General features: G+C 37.5%; 1 protein-coding gene and 1 long non-coding RNA gene across 2 annotated transcripts in view; one reads left to right on the plus strand and one right to left on the minus strand.

Moving 5' to 3' along the window:
* The window catches only part of LOC113925221, a 44,682-nt gene that overhangs the window by 12,338 nt on the left and 9,689 nt on the right, over positions 1-22,655 (plus strand). Inside the window, exons 3-5 of the long non-coding RNA XR_003520948.1 lie at positions 8,487-8,875; positions 18,972-19,035; positions 19,148-19,204. This is a non-coding gene — a long non-coding RNA (uncharacterized LOC113925221). The remainder of the gene's footprint in view (positions 1-8,486; positions 8,876-18,971; positions 19,036-19,147; positions 19,205-22,655) is intronic.
* On the minus strand, positions 4,336-22,034 carry LOC113925220 (all-trans-retinol dehydrogenase [NAD(+)] ADH4-like). The gene is made up of 9 exons (XM_027599819.1): positions 21,787-22,034; positions 20,924-21,025; positions 19,726-19,867; positions 18,084-18,171; positions 15,952-16,183; positions 11,837-12,097; positions 7,735-7,870; positions 7,130-7,268; positions 4,336-4,888 (listed from the first exon to the last, which is right to left on the minus strand). Exons 1-9 carry the CDS (start codon positions 21,802-21,804, stop codon positions 4,864-4,866), a joined length of 1,143 nt encoding a protein of 380 aa, XP_027455620.1. The 5' UTR covers positions 21,805-22,034; the 3' UTR covers positions 4,336-4,863.

A 22,655-nucleotide genomic window follows, 5' to 3' on the forward strand; every position in this document is an offset into this window, starting at 1 on the left:
CAAACTCCTTTGGTTAATTATAAACATTTTTATTTTTAAGGTCAGGTTCTGAAATTTTATTAGCTACATTGTAAGTGGGCCTATAAAACAGAAGTTTATTGGCAGAAAGGCTAAAAAATGTTATTTAGTAGCAATAAATAAATAGGATATAATTTTCTATATTATTAAATGCCTATTTACTCATAATTTCCTTCTAAAAAGACCTTGAAACATCGGAGAAGACAAATGGTCTATCTTTGGGTTAAAGTGATAGAATAAGAGCATTCTGGTTAGTAGTATTTCAGAGAGGAAATATTTAGGAATTTTATACACCTCAATATTTGTCAATGGTGGAGCTGGCTGACTAAAGAATATATAAATACGGATTGCATTTACTGGTCTGTGGTTCACACTGCATGTGGAGTATTGACTCTAAGTATATTTAGAGATATTCAATTAGGAAAAAAGTGGACATGGTGGTATGGGAGACAGGATTATTCCAGCTGTCTTCAGCTACCACAGGAACTAACCTTTGTGATGCTCCAGAGGACAGAACTAGGGAGGCAGACTTTAGTTTTAACCATAAGGAAAAAGTTGGCCTGTGAGGGTGCTTAATCTAGGGTTGACTGACCACCTGTCAGGCATATTTTAAAAAGTGATTTATTTATTTAATTTGGAATTGGGAAATATCCATCTTTCTTTCTTTCTTTTTTTTAAAGATTTTATTTATTTATTTGACAGAGAGAGAGAGAGCGAGAGCAGGAATACAAGCAGGGGGAGTGGGAGAGGGAGAAGCAGGCTTCCTGCCAAGCAGGGAGCCCGATGTAGGACTCGATCCCAGAACCCTGGGATCATGACCTGAGCCGAAGGCAAACACTTAATGACTGAGCCGCCCAGACTCCCAATATCCATCTTTCTTGACCCAACTTTTTATTTTGAAAAGTTTTGCAATTTCAGAATTTGAAAAACAGGATAATGGATACCTCTATGTTTCTCACCTAGATTACAAATTAATATTTTTTGGTCAAATTCTCTCTCTCTCTCTCTCTCTCTCTCTCTCTCTCTCTCTCTCTCACACACACACACACACACACACACACACACACACACACACACACACTTTTTTTTTTTTTTAAGATTTTATTTATTTGACAGAGACACAGCGAGAGAGGGAACACAAACAGGGGGAGTGGGAGAGGGAGAAACAGGCTTCCCATGGAGCAGGGAGCCCAATGTGGGGATCGATCCCAGGACTCTGGGATCATGACCTGAGCCGAAGGCAGATGCTCAACGACTGAGCCACCCAGATGCCCCCCGCCCCCCCTTTTTGATGAGCCATTTGAAAAGAAGTTTCAACTCTCATGAAATTTACCCCTAAATTCTTCAGCAAGTATCTCCTAATAGGGACATTATCCTACATGTTACCATCCATTCTTTTTTTTTTTTTTTTTTTAAGATTTTATTTGTTTGACAGAGACAGCGAGAGAGGGAACACAAGCAGGGGGAGTGGGAGAGGGAGAAGCAGGCTTCCCGCGGAGCAGGGAGCCCGATGAGGGACTCGATCCCAGGACCCTGGGATCATGACCTGAGCCAAAGGGAGACACTCAACGACTGAGCCACCCAGCTGCCCCAACCATCCATTCTTAAGATCATGTTCGGCTTGAAGTTTCTGTGAACCTTCAAGATTTTTCTTACTTGCTTATGAGAGTGTCTTTTCCCTGTAACACAGGATTTATTCTATGAGGTTAATAAATTCTGCCCTGTCTACCTGATAGAGCACATCGCTGGAGGGCCTATCTGCAAGGCACTCAAAGAATATGAAAAATGGCCTTGCTCTCAAAGTTTATGGTCCAGTCAAAATTCTGGAGAATCATATGGAATAATGCACATGAAAGTACTTTTTAAAATGTCAACTGTGATGTAAATGAAACTTGTTATTCTCTCCCTGAATTTTTTTTTTTTTTTCAAGAAAATAGAATCTGGGTAGATGGGAAAAATGTTTTAAAGAACACCAGAGGGCGCTGTAGTAGCATTTAGAAAACAATGACCAGCTAAAATGTTTGAAGAGACTGGGACTATACCTTAAAACTGCATTTTTCTTGTCCCAAGAATATACCGTGATTGTATTGCCTTCTAAATTCATCCTATTAACTGACATTCTTAAAGTTTTGTAATAATTTCAGGCTGAAAAAGCACACACACAAAAAATAGACCTGAATATCTACTATGTTAGAGAATCCAAACCTTTAAAATAATTCTCTTTTTCCCTTTGGAGGGATCAAATTCCATTCCAGTTTTGTTTCAGTAACTTGATACCCTAGAAATACTGTGATTTGTGTGTTGCCCCTAGTATTTTAAAAAGTGACATTTAAAATTGAAGAGTGAATGTGAGAGCCCTTAGGAGAAACAGATAATTGTCAGTAGCTTGCAGATTTATTTTTATGTCTTTAAAGTGCAATTTTTAGGGGTACCTGGGTGGCGTCCTACTCTTGATTTCAGCTCAGGGCATGAGCCTCCGGGTCCTGGGATTGAGCCCTGTGTCGGGCTCCCCATTCAGTAGGGAGTCTGCTTGTCTCCCTCTCCCTCTACCCCTCTTCCTGCCCACACTCTCTCTGTCTCTGTCTCTCAAATAAATAAATAAATCTTTAAAAAAAAATAAAGTGCAATTTTTAAATGGAACTTTTCTGCACATTGCCAAATGCATTACTGGTGCATGATTTTGGTTTCTGGAGTATCATATAGATTCAGCATTCATTTCTCATCTTAAGAAAGATGTTTGGGTGATTTAGGCATTAGGTGTACATTTTGAAGAATTATATTGTAATTACATATACTAGGAGTTTCAGCTGGGTGCATGGATGAGAAAAAAGGTCTCCGCTGCCAAAGGAATGATCAGAGTTAAGCTTTAAACCTCATACACGTCATTCTGGGTTTTCACTGATTCTATAAGTAATTTTAACAGCATTATGGAGAATAATGAAGTTTTTTGTTTGTTTGTTTTTTTCCAAGTCACATAACCAAACTTGGAAAATTAGAAGATGGACAGAGGTAGGGGTCACTGACTTGCAGGAGGGATTGCAGAGATAGAGGGAAAGAGAGAGAGAGAGGGGGAGAAACTACTGCATCACAACTTGGCATAAAAATTAATCCTCATAATGACCATTCTGAGTTCTTAGGATTGGGTTTATGAATCTCTCTTTAGGAAAAAAAGGGGCATGTAGAAAATGTTTTGGAAAAACATCATTCAAAAGAAATATTCTAAAATAAACCGGATACTTGTGAGGATAAATTTGTCAAGTGTCATGTGTTTATTGAGTATGTCTAACAGAGGGATGTATTCAAAGACTGTTCTGCCTTCAAGAAGGTTGCAGACATACCCTTGAAAAACTAACAATGGAAGGGGCATGTTTAAGATTTCAATAAAGACACTAAGAGTCAAAGAAGATCAGGGAAGGGAAACAGCTCTGTGGCTGTCCACAGCTGAAAAGGAGTTGGGTCTCAAGCGAGGCTGGGGAAAGACTGAGGAGTGGAGGCTGAGAGGATGAGGAGACAGAACACAGCTGATACAGGGAACAGTGTGGGAAAGGAGAGCCCCTGTTGGGTGCATCCTACTTCCCCCAGTGCCAACAAAGCATTTACAGACAGATGAACTGGCTTCCATTTCTAACGAAAGAGAGTCTGCAGTAAGCAGGAATGCAAGTTTCCACTTTGAGGTATTATCACCCTCCTCTGCCAAAGCTTCGGAGAAATTTATCCTCTCTCAGAGTTCAATATGTAGTAAACGTTTAAAAATAAAACTAGGGGGTTTCAGGAATTATGCTAAGCTGATAACTAGTGTTTGTTACTCCGATCCAAATTATCATCTCTTACCCTTAAACTGTCCATTGTGGCATCTATGAGGATAATTGTTTGAAAGCACTCATTTTGCTTTTCATATAAATCTTTTTTATTTTTAGTTTTTTTCCCCTCCTTTCCCACTAAAGCCTATATAAATCTAATTGTCTGTTACATCTTGTAACTTTTTACTTACTGCGTTACTTTATAATAGGTACTTTGCTCTCTGTCACTTTTAATTGACTCTAAAAAATACTTAGTGCTAATTACGGATTGTTAAACTCTAAAGCTCTAAACATTATGTGTTGTCATGATTATCAAAGGTGAAAAGGGCAATTAATAAAGATGGAAATTTGAGAGTATGGGTGTGTTTTTTCTTTTAAAAAATCTTCATTTTTTATATATCTGTACTCATTTATATAGCTTCTGATATCCCACTGCTTGTGATTATAGTTCAGAGTGGTAAAGCAGGGCTAAGAGAAAAGAAAATACCAGATATTAAAAAGGAAATTATTTAGCAGTTTATTAAAGATTAGCTTGTAGCTTATTGAAACCCAGAAATTATGTAATAGCATTTTATATATGTGACATATTTTAAAGACATATGTATCTTATGTACACATATATAATAGTAATTTTTTTCTAGTAAAAATGATTATATTATGGAAAATTTTAAGCATAAACAAAAGTAGAGAGAACAGTGTAATGAAACCCCATATGTTTATCACCCAACCTAAAAAATTATAAACAAATAGCCAATCTAGCTTTACTTATTACTCTGCATTCCCCGCCCCCACCTCTCCAGAACTAGTTTTAAACAATTCTCATCGTGTAATTCTATTCATAAACACATCAGTTATCATTATTACTAAACAGGAAATATTAATATATTTAAAAACGCTGTGATGTTTATAACTATTTGATGTTAAGATGTTAAGTATAAATAGTTGTTTAAATTCATGGCAATCCTTGGTTCATTGTTACAGGTTATAAAGTAACAAGAAGGGTTCAGATTCAGTCAGGTAGTATTCCAGTTTGTTCCTGGTGTCTTCAGAAGGTCAGGACTATTCGAATGCTGTTAATAATAAGACAATAGTCAGCATAATTTTTATGGTAAATTTAACCAAAACCCACAAATAATTTTTGTATTTTTTTTCAGCATTTGGTTTAATCTTTCTTTATAGACATCTGTAAAGAGAAGAAATTAGCACATTATCCCTAATTTCTTTTATCTTGACATTCATGGAATTAATAATACTTTGTATATGATGCTAGGAAGCTGGGAAAAGTTGGGGACCCTCACGTGACCCTGGGTGAGGTCTGTGCTGCCTAATGGTTCTATAGAGTAAACATGCTAAGGTTGTAGTGGGGTCTTCATCTTGGAAGAGTTACTGCTTGGTGTGTTGGGATGATGCTTTCTGAGAACCTAAATATTCTTACTCCTGGATAATTCCTTCAACACGTAGAAGCAAAGAAGGGGGTAAGCCTCAAGAACAGAGACTTCCTTATGTTCCACCTTGCTGCTGGAGCTGTGGAATCCCTAGCATTAGCAGGTTGCCATTCATGATGTTTTCTTCACCCAGAGACAGGAACTACATCTGTCTACCTGTGGAGAGAGAACCTCTGTGTCCTTTCCTCACCATGAGTTGGGGGTCACTGCACCTTAAAAGACCACCTGGGTGTTGTACTCTCTCTACTTCCTTGCTTCTATACCCATATGCTAAGTCCCATCTTCTGCCTTCTCCACTGTCACCTTTCCATCGGTGTGGGCAGTAATGTGGTCTTCCCAGTGAGCCAGAGGGGAAGTAGGAGGCCTCATTCAGGTATCTAGCCCTCAGCCTTCCATTCTTCCACTGATTATCAGGCCTACTTTGGGAGTATGGGAGACTTGCCCAGCTGTTAACAAAGTAATTCACCATTTTCCATTTAGCTGCCACTTAGCATTCCTTGTGGATATTTTCCATAACTGAGAACTCTAGGGGAAAGGGGTGGTGGTGGAGGAGATAAGAGGGTCTAAGGCCCCAAACTCCAACCTAACTCCTGACATAAGGGCTGCTCCGTATGGGGATATTGAGATTGTGCAAGATATTGCAGAGCTTATATACTGAGTTATTTTGTGTAGCTTAAATAATGTTTCTTTTTTCGTTTTCTTTTTATTGAACTTCTTTTTGATACGTTGCACCTAGTGTGTTTGCAAATTACAGAGTTCATGTCAGTAGAAATAATTTCTCAGGTTTCTTTCCCAGGAAGTAACCTGAGTCCTCACATCATGGACCTATTTTCTTCTTTTGCCACATTTGTTTTCTGCTTCAAACTCATGTCATTTAACTTTAGGCTCCCCCCCCCCCCCCCCGTTTTGTGGTATCTTCTCTTTTTGTTGCTTATTTGGTCCTGCATCTCCTCTGTGAAACTGTTCCTGGTGTTTTTCCTTTTGCTTCTGTTGACCAAGCTGTGCTTGATCATTTTAACCAAAATCATTGATCCTAGTGACTCCTGCTCCTCAATTGCTACAGCTCCCCCAGTTGGGACATTTCTATAAATTAGTTCTCAGGGTCTGTGCCAGAGGAGCACAATATAACTAATATTATATTAGTTAACTAACTAATAATATAATAATATAATATAATAATAATATATTATAATTTATAATATAATAATATAATATATTATATATTATATAATATATTATATATAATTATATATAATTATATATAATTATATTATATATATAATATAATAATATATTATAATAATATAATATAATAATAATATAATATAACTAACTAATATCCACAATAAAACTGTGGATCGGAATGTTATCTTATAGGAGACCTGGGACAAAGCAAGAGAGCGTTGGGTCATCCTTTAGGTTTCTTTAAATGAGCCACTCCTCACATATCCATGGTTTTCACCTGGTTCTGATCATGAAGGGCCTGGAGTGGGCATTCTTTTGTTAATTGTAGAACATAATGATGCGAGACCCAGGGCTATATTGCACCAAAGTGACCTGACATTATACTGTGGAAACCTTTCTTTCTAGGGAGCAGCCCCAACTGAGTTAACAGTTGTTTGTGAAAGGGAAAATATGTATCAGTTTATATCACCACTCTGTGTTGGGATAGTGTATGGCAGTGTATATTATGGAAATAGAGTAGGAAGCTTTTCTTTTTTCCGGAGGCCACTATTTAATCATTTAAGCACATTTAGGATGTGTGATGATGTGGAAAATGTCAGAAAAGACAAACTGGCTAGTTCTTAACATCACATAGAGTCATCATAAAGGTTTTTCATACCACTTATTCCTCTGTTAATTTACCTTTTGCCTTGGTTCATCAGGTCAAATGCCTCATTGATTTTGTCAAAAGGCAGGGTATGAGTGACCAGTATATCCAGATCAAATTTCTTATTCTTGTAGTCAGTAACCAGCTTTGGGATAGAATCGATGCTTTTCCAACCTGTAATTTGACCAAAATGCCAAGTAAAGACATGGTATTTGGCAGTAGTTTAATCAGTTTGTTGAATGAGTGAAATCACTAGGTAAGATTTGGGTTGCTTCAAATGGATTATCCCTCCCATCTTTAATTTTCTACACTTTTATTTATTTAAAAGTTTTTCTTAATAAGAAATGTTAAAATTAGTTCCTATTTCTAGATAAGGAATTATCTCAGTTTGGTCAAAGTTTACCTTTTGTTCCTCTGTGTTGGTTCATTTTAATGCAAATTGAATTTCAGTTTGCAGATTGCAGTTATCCATATATAGAAACTGTTTACTTTCAAATAATTCCTAGAATAACTTTTGTGCAGTCTCTAGATGTGTTATTAGGCACTCAATATTTAAACAATTTTCCTTTCCATTCAATAATCCTCTTTATAAGAATTTGCATACCACTATGGAGAAAATTAAAAGAGAAAAAAAACTGACCACCAAAGCATGTTCCATTTATGGTACGGCCCATTATTAGCTCCACTGGAGATACCATCAATCCTCTCATTTCAGAGTCTACTCCAATGAAAGTACATGATCCCCAGCCTACTATTGTACTGTCCAGGGCTGCTCTCTGGAAGGTCAAACAGAAAGGGTTAACTGAATAAGTAGAAAAAGTAGAACATGAACTCTAGTGTAGGTATGTACAATGCTTTAGGGAAAATTTATACAACTCTGCATATAAGAGTACTCAAGCTAAGGAGGTTATGGTATTGTTGATTGATACTTGAAGCACCACTGTTCAGTTTCAGATAGACCATTCATTAAAAATTTGAACTTCATCCAAAAAGATATTACAAAGAAGCAGAACCTATTATTTCCTTCTGTTTAATACCATAGTTATGCTGAACCTGGAGTGTATATCATTGCATACCAAGAAAAAAACATGTGTGAAATTAGGAAAGAACTCTAGAAGATAAATATTATACATTCTAATCAAGTTCTCGGTGATCTGCCGTGGGTATGTACTAAAAGATTTGCAGTTTCAGAGGCATAAAAACATAATCCTTGAAGTCGTGAAGAGAGGATGAGTACGTATTTACTAGAACCTAGGAAATGAGGTACACACTGTAAACTTAGTATATCTCAATGTAGGATAAATAAAGTGCTATTTTAAAACAGAGAGCAGCACAGTTAAACAGAATCCGACATAGGCTCCTGCTCATAAAACATTTCATCTGCTTCTCTAGGTCCCTCAGCTCTCGGAGTTCGGTAGAGTCATGTAACTACTTCTGGGACATGGGCTCTGGGCAGGTGACGTGTGGTATTTTGTAGATGGAACAGAAAAGCCACTGTGCACCCTGCCGGCTGTGAGCTCTCCTGCTCTAACACCCAAGATCGCCTCCTCTTGCCACCATGAAGCAGAGAAGGTGCACTTGATTGAGCCTTGGTTGCTGAGTCGCTGCATGGAAGGTGGTGACCCAGGGGAGTTGCACTGATATTCCCATGAGAGAGAAAAGCATATTACGTTAACCTGCTGCAAGTTTGGGGTTAATACAAAAATGCCCAGGATTGAAAACGTAAAGAAATTTGAGAAAGACACAAACTTGCGGAGGGCCATTCCACAAGAAGCTGTATGGTAAGTAGATGAACACTTAAATTTTCTGAGACTAATCTTAAAGAAGGAAAGTGTAAACTTTGTTTTAGATCCTTTGCCATAGCGCTCAACTTAATTCTGACTTGTTGGGGCAATTTTTACTTTTATAAGAGTCTCAGTAGGAAGTACAGCTTTTTTCATTACTGATCACTGTATAAAAGAAGGAATTTCTTTATTTCTTTGTTTATTTGAGAGAGCAAGAGTGAGAGAGCACAGTGGGGGTGGGGGGAACAGCAGAGGGAGAGGAAGAAGCAGGCTCCCTGCTCTGCAGGGAGCCCAACACGGGACTCCGTCTCGGGACCCTGAGATCATGACACAAGCCAAAGGCAGATGCTTAACTGACTGAGCCACCCAAGCACCTCTAAAAGAAGAAGCAATTTGAAGTATAGTAAATTCTCCACCTTTTCTTTGTCTGTCTGTCTTACTAGCGATGGTAGATGCAGTGACTTAGAACTTTTAGAATGTGTTTTGAAGTTTTTATTTGAATAAATGTTTATTTATTGTTTTGAGAATTCATAACATTCCTAATAGCAACTCTTCTACATATGCACTTTTTATATGGCAGAAATATTTTTGTTTATGCTGTATAGAGAGATCATGGAGAGGGGAAAATTCATAGATCTTACTTGTTACCTGTAGGTAGCTATTTACATTGACTCCTATTTTCTATTTTAGGTTTAAAATATTTTTCCTGTTTGCCTTTTTTTTTTTTTTTTAAGATTTATCCATCTATTTGAGAGTGAGAGAGAGAGAGAGCGTATGTGGGGGAGGAGGAGGGTCAGAGGGAGAGAGAATCCCGAGCACACTGCTGAATGCAGAGCCCGATGCGGGGCTCTATCCCATGACCCCAAGATCATGACCCAAGCTGAAATTGAGAGTCTGATGCCCAACTGACTAAGCCACTCAGGCACCTCTCTGTTTGCCTTTTCTGCATTTTTGGAGCTTTGCTTCAAGCAAGGAATTCATCTCCCTAATGATGACTTAGTTAAAAATGGGTATTATATGCAAGTACAGGGTTTTATTTAGAAGCTTCTGATAACTTTTGATGAGGATTACTTTTACTTCTCAAAACTTTGTAATATTTCCATTATTGTAACTTTCTGATTGTTCTGTTGGATTCTTTGGGCTAGTTTAGAGAATTAGTGGTCATTGAACTCAAGTTCACGTGCATTACTGGAATCTCCTCTACACCTGAGAAATTTAGCTTTTCTTAGTTATGGAAACTTGGTGGATGGGTAGGTAGCTGATCTTTTTGTGATTAAAGAAATCCATCTATTCTTATTTGGATTCTCTGGTATAATTCTGTTCCACAATTTAAATAATAATAGAACCTGCCAAGTTTTAGATCAAGTGGTTCTTAACTTGAGTAACTTATAAAAATTATTGGTATGTGGGCCCTAGACTCATGAGAATATCCTGGAGTATGGTCCATTCATTGGTACTAAACAATGACAATAACAACTCCCCAGGCATTTCTAAAGTGTAGCCGGTGTTGAGAATCTCTGTACTGGAAAAATAAGGTTAATAGGCTGAATTTCAATGTTTGAAAAAAATTTGAGCTGTGGAAAGTAGAGGAATGGATATAGCACATTGTAAGTTGCAGATGCCAAGGATAATTTAAAAAGAGGGTCTGAAGCATGGAACACGGGAGCAGTGCAGGATGAGGAGCCCTTAATGCATACATTTTCAGTAATAGCTAACATTTATTGAGTGCTTATTACCTGCCAAATTGTCCTTTAAGCAGTTACATTATTGCAGTGAAACCATTCTGAGAGGAGAGACGCAGGAAGGGAGACTGATGCTTTCAGCAGCTCCTCCCCAACTTCATTCTCTTCTGCAGAATGCATCAGTTGGGTAAGAACCAAGGGGAAGAACTGTACAAAGCCTGCTACTGGGAGGTTGAAGTACAGAATTCTATTTTTTATAACCTCCGTAGAGGAGGGTTTTGGGAGCCATGTTGAGTGAAGTCGTAAATAAAAGGGCATAATGCCATAGATTACTCCACAGATCTCACTCATGAAATAAGAAGAATCCATAGGCAGATAATTAGTTGATAAATTGGTCATCTCATAAAACAAAACAAAACTCTACTTAGTGTCTTTGAGCAAATACGCATCAAGTGAACATTCACTGGAGAGAGAGACTGGGCAGTCTGTCAAACTAACTTTTCCATGTGTTGTCTGTGTGGTTGGCTCTTTACTCCACTTTCTCGAGTAAGAATAAACAGGGCTGACTTTGTGGGTCTCCAACTGGTGCAGTTGCTTAGGGCCCCTGTACCTAGAAAGACCTGCAAATTATGTAGCTTGTCCTGAGAGAAGAAATCTGAATGATACCAAATTGTAGTGTTTAGGAAAAAAGATCTGCTTTTTAATTTTGCAGTGTGTGTGTGTGTGTGTGTGTGTGTGTGTGTGTGTGTGTGTGTGTGTTTAATATATTGAATATATTGAAAATTTCAGATTTATGATGTGGACCTAATTTTGCAGCCCGTTTATTGAGATCTGATGGACAGAACTGGATTGTTTGTAGATCACTAACCATTCGTGTCTCTGCTTTTAAGTGGGAGTGGAATACCTCCAGCTGTTAATGGGTGACATATGTCAGCCTGTCTTCCTCCCTCCTCTAAGTCTGCCTTTTCTGTTTTTTTCTTTCTCATTTCTCATAGGCACAGTTCTTCTAAATTTTCATTTCTAAGTTTTCTCCTTTTGCTGAATTTCATGTGGAAGGACATACAGAAATATTAACAACCTACTAAGTAAATATTAATATTTATTAGTTAAATATTAGTACATGCAGTCTAATATTAATATTTATATAAATTAAATACATATATAAGTATATTAATATTAAATATAAAATAACTATCTCAATATAAACATATTGCCAATGTTTTTTTAATGTTACTAAATATAATTTATTATATACTTTTATAAAAAATAGACATACCATGGTTTCAGGTCCACCTGCACAGTCAAGGGCAAAATCCACACCTCCATTGGTCATTTCAATGATGACCTCCTGGATGGGTTTATCTAGGTTTCGAGGATTGAGGCAGTCAGTGGCTCCAAGGGCTTTGGCCTTTGTAAACTTCTCACTATTGATGTCAATAGCTATGATTCTGGAAGCTCCTGCTACTTTACAACCCATTATAGCCGAAAGACCAACACCTCCTAGGCCAAAGACGGCACAAGTAGAACCAGGGGTGACCTGCAGGCAGCAAAATTATAAATTAACTTTTAAAGGAAGTGGCCTCACTTTTTTTTTTTTTTTTTTTTTTTTAAGGAAAGAGAGTGAGGTGGAGGCAGGAACATGTAAATGAAAGACTGCCTGTCATAAAACTAAATGATATAGCTAATGGGGGAAATCTGCCAATATGAAAATGGCTGGGTCACTGGCTAAATATGGAGAATCATTTGAATGCCATTAGAATTATCAGCTCATCAGAAACAAACCCAAGTGAAAATAATCTGCTTGTTTTCCACTTCCCTTTACTGTTATCAGAACAGAATTTTATCTTATTTTTTATTATTTTTTAAAGATTTATTTATTTATTTGAGAGAGCGAGAATGAGAGAGAGTACATGAGAGGGGGGAGGGTCAGAGGGAGAAGCAGGCTCCCCGCTGAGCAGGGAGCCTGACGTGGGACTCGATCCCGGGACTCCGGGATCATGTCCTGAACCGAAGGCAGTCGCTTAACCAACTGAGCCACCCAGGCGCCCCAGAACAGAATTTTAAAATCCACACATTTTAAAGGGTTGTTTTCCTTTTTCAATAGATCATAATTAATTTATATTTTTAATAGGCCTTATTTGGTTGTATTAGTGTTATATCGTTGGTTTTGAATGAGTGCTGTTTCTCTAAATGTGAATTAATTCACATCCCAAATCATCAGTTAACTTAAATGGAATAAAATCCAGATTTCTTTGCATCAAATTGAAGGGTTTTTAGAGCTGACCAGCTAACTTCCAGCTTCATCTCCGTGGTAGTCCCATTGCTATAGTCACTCTACACTGTCGTGGCTTCCTTTCCTTATCCTCAGTTCATGCTATTTCCTCAGCCTGATGCACTTCTCACCTTATTTCCTCTAAATAAAATGTGAACTCTACTTCTAGGCCTAACTTAAATGACACTCTCCCCATGAAACTTCTCTTGATTCTTCAATCAGGAATTAGTGCCCACCTTTTTGCTTTTTCTGTATTGTTATTTATAATCTGCCTTGGTTGATTGATTTTGTATTTGTGTGTTTCTTCAAAAGATTGTAAGTTCTTTGAAGGCATATTTTCTTCCACATTGCTATTAAGTCTTCTGTAGGTTGGGTCTTTAATAAATGTTTGTTGCACTGAATTAAATAAAAACTGAATGTACAAGATAATAGGGAAAGTTGCTGTAACTGTAATGTTATTCTGAGAGTGTATAATGGTAAAAAAATACTACACAGAGAGATGCTTAAGTGCTTAAGTAATATTTTCTAATGATGATGGGAAACTGTTAGAATTAAAGCATAAACAAAGGGAAAGAGGAATCTGCCTAAGGGAAGTACTGATACGTTCTAAATTGGAGACAAAACTATTAAGGAATAGAGAGAATGTATATCTCTTACTTTAATTTATGCATGATATCAGGCATGCATACACTGACTTGCTACTCAGGGCAAAATAAAACATTTTTTACAAATATTCAGAATATTGTTCTATGTATACAATGTGCTATTTAATATTGTGGCATGTGTTCAGTATAGTTCCAAATATATTTTTCTACAGACTGTGTTCAAAAGTTTGCCTGTGTCACTGAGAGTAGAAAGGCATTTTTCTCATCGAGGCAATGTTGTACACAGTAGTTGTACATAGCTCACAACAGTATAATTGGAATACACTGTATTAATTGTGTTAAAACAACTAGATGGCTATGTGTAAAAGTGCCTTTGATTGCAGTAGTGGGGGGGAGGGTCACTATAAAGTACCCCTCTCCCCATTTGAGAATTAGGACTATACATAGTGGTTGATTATCTATTTGTAGACAACACTGTTATGGGACATTTTCATGCTTCCAAAGATCTCTGTGAAATATTAATTTGTCAGTAAAGGACACGAGCAGATTAAAAAGAATTAGGAGTCCTGGTGATGCTGGGCTCAGGTCTCCCAATAATTACACAAAGTTGTTTCATTACTTTTCTTCCCAGAAGTAAATTAAACTTTATTAAAGCTCTTGGCTTTTGGCTAGAATTACTGATACTTCTTCTCTTAACTTGTTCCTATCAGATTCATTTCTCTTTTCTTCCCTAAGCATCCTATGAAGTGGTTTAAGTGTTCCTCAACAGTGAGAAGAACAGGACCTAGAAATTTACATCAACTTTGAATGGATTTTAAAGAAAACTGTAGCTGAGTCTCTAGTGTTAATATTCCTGAAGAAAGACTAGAGTAGGAGAAGGTGATAGTCTGCATGGAGTCCAGGAAAGGGGGAGGGTGGCCCAAAGAGCAATAATTCTTCCAGTGCTATCTAGAGGAGACTATGCCTTGACTGCCAAGGTTACATCTGCTTTTAACTCCACTCAGTTAACGATACCCTTCCTCTAGCAGCCTTCAGATTGTAGTCTGACTTCCCATACAATTTTTAATTTTTAATATACTGATAGCCAAAAGTAGCATTCCTGTCTGCTTGACTAATTCTCAATGGGAAGTCTTATCTTGATAATCTGGCTATCAGATCAGCTTTTTATTTTGGTTAGGGTGAGTTTATTTCCTTGACACTTGAACAATTCCAGGTAACCTGATTAAAAGGAGTATTTGGATTTTTAAGCTGAGGATCAAGCCTTATCAAGATGTTTTAAGGGTTGCATAAGAGCCTGGCTTCATACATTCATTCATTGAAAAATTATCCAGTTCCTACTGTGTGCCAGGCACAGGGCTAGGCTCTGGAGATATCACAATGAACAAGAGAGAGTTCTTGCCCTCAAGGAGCAAATTGTCTAAAAGGAAGGAGAAATAAATGGAAAATTTCTCCAGAGTGTGATAAGAAGGAAGACAGGGATAAACACAAATATTTTGGGGGAAACTGGGAGGGACACCCAATGCATGCCTAAGAGGCTGGAGGGTTTCTGATAGGAAGTAACCAAAAAAAAAAAAAAAAAAAAATGGAGTCAGCCAGAAGATGTGGGGGAGCATCCCAGGCAGTGTTGGTGGGAGCCAGGCATGGAAAACCCAGGGTCACAGTGATTGGAGCCCGGATACTCAGGGTCAGGCCTTGGGGAACGATGAGCCTGTGAAGGGAGAGTTAGGGAGAAACACTAGCCTGCTGATGGAAAAGTGGAGTAATGGAAGGGGAATGAAATCTTCACATTTGTTGTTTAGAAAGACCACTCTGGTTGCATTTTGCAGTTTGAACTCAAGGGATGAAGACTCATGAGAAAGAGATTTAAATAACGGGGTTGTTTGAGGCATCCAAGTGATACTGACATCTGTCCAGTTCTCACTGAACAGTTTTGTGAAAGCTTCTGAATTCTAACATGGGCTTCCAGGGATGCATCTTGCCACCCTCAGGGCTGCCACCTGAGACACACTCCCTTGGAGCCACCAAGGGACAGGATGAGAAGCAGAGATGAATTACCAGTTGGAGGGAGAGAAATCTGCAGGATCAGGGAGAAAGCAGGGGTGACCATATGGAGATGGGGGTATCTGTAGTTTCTGTTGCCTCTTGACTGGGTCTGCTGTCCCAGGGTGAGCATTCATATTTAGGGCACATATTTAAGCATGCTGTGTTTAAGGTAGGGGTGGTCTGTAATCTAACATATTAGTATAGGAAAAGAAATTAACATGAACCGGGTGCCAACGATATGCCAGCTGTTGGGCCAGATGTCTTACATATGTAATATGATTTAATTAGCCCCATAACTATTTGTAGTAGATGTTTATTGCAGAGAGTAGGAGTGGAGAGGTTAAATAACTTGCCTAACACCACAGTGGTAATAAATGACAGAGCTAGGGCTTGAAGAGTAACTAGCTGCTTTACCACCCTGTCTCCTAAGAAAATTCTATTTTATGCAACCTGGTGATGAACCACTTTTACCTTAGCATTGTTGATTGCAGCTCCATAGCCAGTTGAAAACCCACATCCAAACAGACAAACTCTCTCTAAATTTGCATCATCATCGATTTTGGCAAGATTTATATCCGACACTACGGTGTACTGAGTGAAGGTACTGGTCCCCATGAAATGGTAAATTGGTTTTCCTTTGCAGGTAAACCTGCTGGTTTTGTCTTCCATTAGTTCTTGATCAACAAGAGGATTTTTCACTAGACTAGAAAATTAAAAAAAAAAAGATGCAAAAAAGAGAACGTAAGTGGGCCACTGATTACACTCCTGAAAAAAAAATGTTAGGCATTATATTTTTGTTATGACCATTTTATGAGATAGAAAAATTGAGACAATTACTTGAGACTTTACACCTAAATATATAGTCAGAAATAGTCTAAAGATGATAATAAACTTTTTATTGAATACTTTTTATGTGCCAGAAACTCTCTTAGGGGTTTGTATGTATTAATTCTTAAAAAAAATTTATTATGGAAAACTCAACTGTATATAAAAGTAGAAAGACTGGCTTGTTGAATGTCCGTGCAACCATATCCCAGCTTCAGCAGTTACCATCTGAGGGCTGATCTTCTGGTGTCTTTAACCCCCCAATCCCCACCTCCAGCATTGACCCTCCCCTAGCACCTACCCTCCCCCATGGGATGGTTTTGAAGTAAACCTCACACATAACTATTTTCATTTGTAAATATTTTAGTATGTATCTCAAAAAGATAGATTCTTTTAGGTTGACATACTGCATTTCGTTGATACCTGTGTTAAGTCTCTTAAATGATAGGTTCTCACCTCCCTCCTTGTTTTTTTCCTTTGCAATTTGTTTGTTGAAGAAACAGTCATTTGTCCTGTATAGTTTTCCTCATTCTGAATTTTTCTAATTACATTTCTGTAATTGGGTTTAATACATTTTTCCATCCTGTATTTCCTCTAAACTAGTATTTTCAATCTAACTGGTTGATTTAATTTAGGTTTTATATTTTTGTAGGAATATTTCAAAGATGGTGTTGTGTATCTTCATCTGGAGACACATAATGCCTTAGTCTCTCTCTTTTTGTGATGTTAGAATTGATGGTCATTGCCAAAATCTATTATTTCATTAAAAGTTTGTAAAAGGGTGTATTAATTCTTTAAATATCTACAACAACCCTGCGAAGTAAGCATTATTATTATTCCCATTTTATAGATGAGGAAATTGAGGCACAGTATTAGATGTAAGAGTAATACAATTTAGCTTCTGAAATAACTAGCTTCATTTGGCATTAAGGACAAATTTTTCTGTATGTAGTCTCATTAAAGAATAAGGTGATAAAGGTTTTGGACTCTGGAGTCAGACCGTCTATGTTCAAAATCTAGCTCTAGGACTTTTATCTGTGGGCCTTGGAATAAATTACTGCACCTCATTTCATTCCTATCTCATTTCCTATAGAAGTAGCTACTATTTTGAGTTTGGCATTTATCATTCCAGTGATGTATTTATACCTTTACTACATACACATGTAACCATAAACTATACTGTATATAGTATTTTTTTTTTTTTAAGATTTATTTATTTGAGAGAGAGAGAGCAGTGCCAGTGGGGAGAGGGAGAAGGAGAGAAGCAGACTCCCCACTGGGGGCAGAGCCTGATGCAGTGTTCGATCTCACTACTCTGAGATTAGGAGCTGAGCTGAAATTAGGAGTCAGAGGCTTAATGGACTGAGCCTCCCAGGTGCCCCTGTATATTGTACTGTTTTGTATATGATATCTTACTAAACGTATTTGTCAGCAGCTTGCTTCATTCCCTTAACATTATGTATGTGAGATTATTCTATGTTGTTATATGTAGATCAAGTTTAACCCTTTTCATTGTTGCATAGTTTTCCACTGTGTTACTATATAGCAATGTTAATCCATTGTCTTATTGGTAGACGTTGGGCTATTTTTACTTGCTGTTATAAACAATGTTGCAGTGAACATTTTAGCATATGTTTCTTTGGGTAGTTTGGCAACAATTTCCTGTATACACCTAGGACTAGGATTGGTAGGTAGAAACTTCATCCAAGTATTGCCAATGTACTTCCCCAAATATTTATACCAATTTATAGTCTTACTAGCCGGCGTATAGAGCTTACCTGAGTTTTTTACAGAAATTTGTGAGTGGACTCAGACAGAACTTGCATTTTCTACATTGAGGCATGTAGAGTGGAATTACTTTGTCACCTGGAAAGAAAGGCCGTATGTTGGATCGTGCCTAAGATACAGCTTGTAAAAAGTTTCTACCAGATGAATCAGTAGAAAACACCATTCTTTATGATACACATTTTATGTTCAGCAGAAAGTATAGACAGCTGTAGTATTTTGTTACTTTACAAGATCGCTGATTCCCCCAAGTATTGCATATACTGTCTTTTTAACTTTTTCCTTTTTTTTTGGCTGCTGGGCAGTCAAGCAACAAATCTGCATTGATACCACTAGCTACGGAGTCCTGTCTGAGCTCTGCTGTCATTGCAACTCTCTGCATCATGACTTTTTTTTTTTTTTTCATTTCTAAACATCCAGTATTGAACAGAACATCCTTATATAATAGGAGAGGTGGACAACAATGTGCTGGATATGGAGATTAAACTTTATGTCATTGCCATGTGTCACCATTTAGTTCACTCTCACATTTTTTTTTTTAAGATTTTATTTATTTATTTGACAGAGAGAGACACAGTGAGAGAGGGAACACAAGCAGGGGGAGTGGGAGAGGGAGGAGCAGGGAGCCTGATGCAGGGCTTGATCCCAGGACTCTGGGATCATGACCTGAGCCAAAGGCAGATGCTTAATGGCTGAGCCACCCAGGTGCCCCTCACTCTCACATTCTATGTTTTTCTGCCTTTTACTCAATTTCAATTTAATAATGGCTTCTATCCTCTGATGACCATTTAGTATGTGCTAGGCACCCTTCTAACTGCTTACCCATACTCTCTCACTTAATTCTCAGACAGTCCTTTGAAATGGATACCTTTTCTCCCCAGTTTAGGAAATGGAAATCTGAGCTGTGTCACAGAAAAGTGACTTCACTGGTGGAGGACACATCCAGTAAGTGGCAGAGCTGGGACTGCATCGGCCAGACTCATTGATGGATGCAGAACTTATGGGAGCGGTTTGTTTCTCCGATCTTGTTTGGGAATGGAATCTAAAATATTTCTAGGTTTGGAGCATTCTCATTGAAGGAGGAAAGAATGATATGGGTCATCCTACATGACAAGTGAGTATTAGGTAGCCCATATTCTAGTATTTTGTGAATATGTTATAAAATGTGAAGTAAATGATTTCAGCCATTGCCATGCTCCATTTACATACTATTTTTATGTTACAGAGTTTCAAAAAGACACATTAAGCTAACATTGACATATATTTCTCAAGCTAACTCCTAAGTCCTCATTCTGTAAATTCTTTATGATATTAAATTATTTTGGTTTTATTTAGAAGAGGTTGTTACACATTTTCCATTTGTGCCCCACCTTGTGGCTTCGCTTCACAGCACAGTTTCTCAATGCTATATGTAAATAAAGTGACCATATTTTCCAGATTTTATTGGTTCTGATTTCACATATTCTGTCCCCCTGTTAGACTGTGATAGATTGTATGGCTCACTTAGTTTGTCTTTGGAACAGATGGTTCCCCTGTATAAATAGAGATCAGTTATAGCATGCAAAGCCAGGACTCTCTATCAGTTCTTGAAATATTCTGACATTTCCATTTAATTGGAATCAGGAAAGAACATACCTGGTTTGAAGTTGGTCACTCCTGGCCCAACACTTTCCACAATTCCTGCACCCTCATGGCCAAGGATCACTGGGAGAAGGGCCTCTTTAAATTTAGGATTGATAAGATGGGCATCAGTATGGCACAGGGCAGTGGCAATTATCTACAAGGCAACCACAGACTTGAGGCCTGTTTCTGTCATATCATTGGGGTTGTTAGGAGGGCAGTTTTTTAGGCCCAGTGTCACCTTGAAACTTTACAACATTCTTAGGGCTCAATAAAAGAAATACATTTTGGAAAAAAAAAACAATTAAAAGTATCAGCATATATTCTTTTCTTCTAAGCCTTTGTTTTCTTTCATTGCCACTGGAAAATCATACAAAGAGATGGAATTGGCAGGTAGTGTCTCCAGGAGAGGAGAAATCAAAGGTAATAGGGAAAAGTTGAACAGAATCTTCTAGGAAGAGGGAATGGAGGGAACACAGGTTTCTAGGGCTTGTGCAAATTTTGTTGAAGTGATATGAAATGAAATAGAAATAATACAATTTTTATAATTCAAAGAGCTATCAGATAAAGGATTGTCTCAGTTACTAACATACCCCTTACTCTTCAGGATTCTGCTTGTGAGGATATCCTATTCATTCTCATGTATCGACCTGTCCTGTAGTGGTCCTAGGGAAAATACAAGCCAGGCCGGCTGTGGGGAAAATGGAGAAGTTCTGCTGACTTCCGATCTGTGATCGCGGTCTCCTCAGTGTGGTGTCTTTTCCTCGCTCACCCACACTTCTCCCCCACCCACCCCCACCGTGGGCCCCCAGGCCTCTTCTACTGCCCCAGGCAGCCCTTCAGGTCTTTCCTCTCCCTTGTTTTGAGCCAAATTTTTTATCTTCCTTTTAATAACACTTAATAACTGGCAACTGGAAAACAAAAAGAAAACCTAACTAATTCTCATCTGAAGTGAATTCCTTCGTCTAATTCTTAGGGCTAATGACTAATATAAAGATATAAAAATAAATGTTAAGCCTGTTATCAGTAACAAGTGATAATTAGTAATTTACCCCTCCTGGGATAATGCCTGTTTTTATCTGGGCCTAAAAATGTAGTTTTGCCATAGGTAAAACTTCAGGTACTCTCAGTTATGCCATGCAGGCTTGACCTGAAGAAGCCAAGTCTGCACTTAGTGCCTCGTCTGTACCGGCTAGGAAAAGTCCCCACTTACCTGCACGCGAACTTCATGAGCCTTGGGGGGAGCTACTTCAACCTCTTCTATGCAGAGGGGCTTGCCTGTTTCCCAGGCAATGGCTGCCTTGCATTTAATAACCTGAGAAAGAGGGAGAGGGGGAGATTAATTATATAATTAACAGATAATTATATAAACTAGAATTAATTAAAATTATATTTAAATATTTAAATTTAAGTAACATTGAAGGAAAGTAGAAAGAAACAAATCTATAATCCTCTATTCTAATGCTACTATTTTTGCTTTTGGTATGGTTTTCCCAGTCTTTGACACATGAATATATAATTTTTGATAGTTGTTATGCAATTTTGAATTATATTTTTAAATATCATGAGTCTTATTGCAGATGCAATATATATTAATTAAGGGACGTTTCAAAATACAAATAAGAATAAAAGAAACAAAATCCACCTGTAATTTTATCACTCATTCTATGATTTTGACATAAATTTTTTCAGTATCCCTATATGGGATCTTTTGTATGTAATACTTTGTAAAATACTTCTTCTACTTATTAATATACTATAAATATTTTCCATATTCTTCTCTAGCTTTATTTCTAACAGATGCAAATTCTGTTTTGTTGTCATAGCATAGGTACTCAAGTCTCTCTTTTTTTGGCCTTTATAAGTAATATTTAATTGAACACTCTTGGTAGTAAGCATTTTGGCAAATCCACAGTAATTTCCTTAAATTCCTAGCATGAGTTGACTCAAATCTTTTTGATCAGCTTTAATAAATTGCTGCTTTCTGAGAGTAATCCTGAAGGAAGTTTGATTTAGTAAATTTATAAAGAGACAAAAAGACCAAGAATCAAATAAAGAAACGGTATATTTGCTTACTTTGCCCTTGGTGCCCATTTTCCTTTGGCAAACTAGCCTTGGAAGTTTCTTTCCGATCTAAGAAGCTCTTCCACATCTGTCCAGGTGCTCTGTGTCCTTTGATAATCTGTCTTTGAATAAATACCATTTCTGCCCTTTATTATCCAATCACTTTCCTGTTTGTTGCTTTCACACGTAGCTCTACCCCGATCTCATGTCATTTGTGCTGTGCTATCCTGTTTCAGCTGCCAACTGCCTCTGCTCCCAGCTCTTATTTGAAGAAGATGTTTACTTTTTTCCCTTTTATTGCAAAATATAAGATAATAGAGAAGAGTTCATCAAACTTACACAGATGAGTTAACATATAAGGGACATTTCTACTGCCCCAGAATCCTTCCGGTACCCAGCCTTCTCCTTTACAAGCCTACTAATCATTTCCTTATGATTTATGGTTCTCTATACAGTATAGTTTAGTTTTACCTATTAAAACCTTTATATGAAGGAATCATAGTGTATGTGTTCTTTTGTCTTTTTTTTCCCTCTCAACTCCAATTTGTGAGATTCATCCACATTGGTCTGTTTTCATTATCATCCATTTTCCTTTTTGCTTTTTTTTTTTTTGCTTATGATTAATCAGTGGCTACTTAAAATTCTTTTAATGTATTCTGTTGTACATGTGTGTAAGTTTCCTTGGGGAACATTTATGATTAATGTGCAACCAGTGCATAATATTAAGGTGATTGTTAAGGTGATGCCAACTATTAAAACATTGAAATTTTTGTTCCAGTTGCTAAAAAACCACTGCCCCAAATTCCTAAATTTCTTTTCAACTCTGTGGCAGCCCTGGGGAGCCGTGTTTAGTCACTGCTGAGGAGCTACTCTCATGACCC

The sequence above is a fragment of the Zalophus californianus genome, chromosome 2 (genome assembly GCF_009762305.2).
Source record: "Zalophus californianus isolate mZalCal1 chromosome 2, mZalCal1.pri.v2, whole genome shotgun sequence".
NCBI lineage: Eukaryota > Metazoa > Chordata > Mammalia > Carnivora > Otariidae > Zalophus > Zalophus californianus.

Coding starts and splice junctions, on each gene's coding strand:
- LOC113925220 (XM_027599819.1), bottom strand. Junction 18,172..19,725: donor AGTGACCAACTTCAAACCAG/GTATGTTCTTTC, acceptor CTTTCTTTCCAG/GTGACAAAGTAATTCCACTC. Junction 16,184..18,083: donor AATTTCTGTAAAAAACTCAG/GTAAGCTCTATA, acceptor TTAATTTTCTAG/TCTAGTGAAAAATCCTCTTG.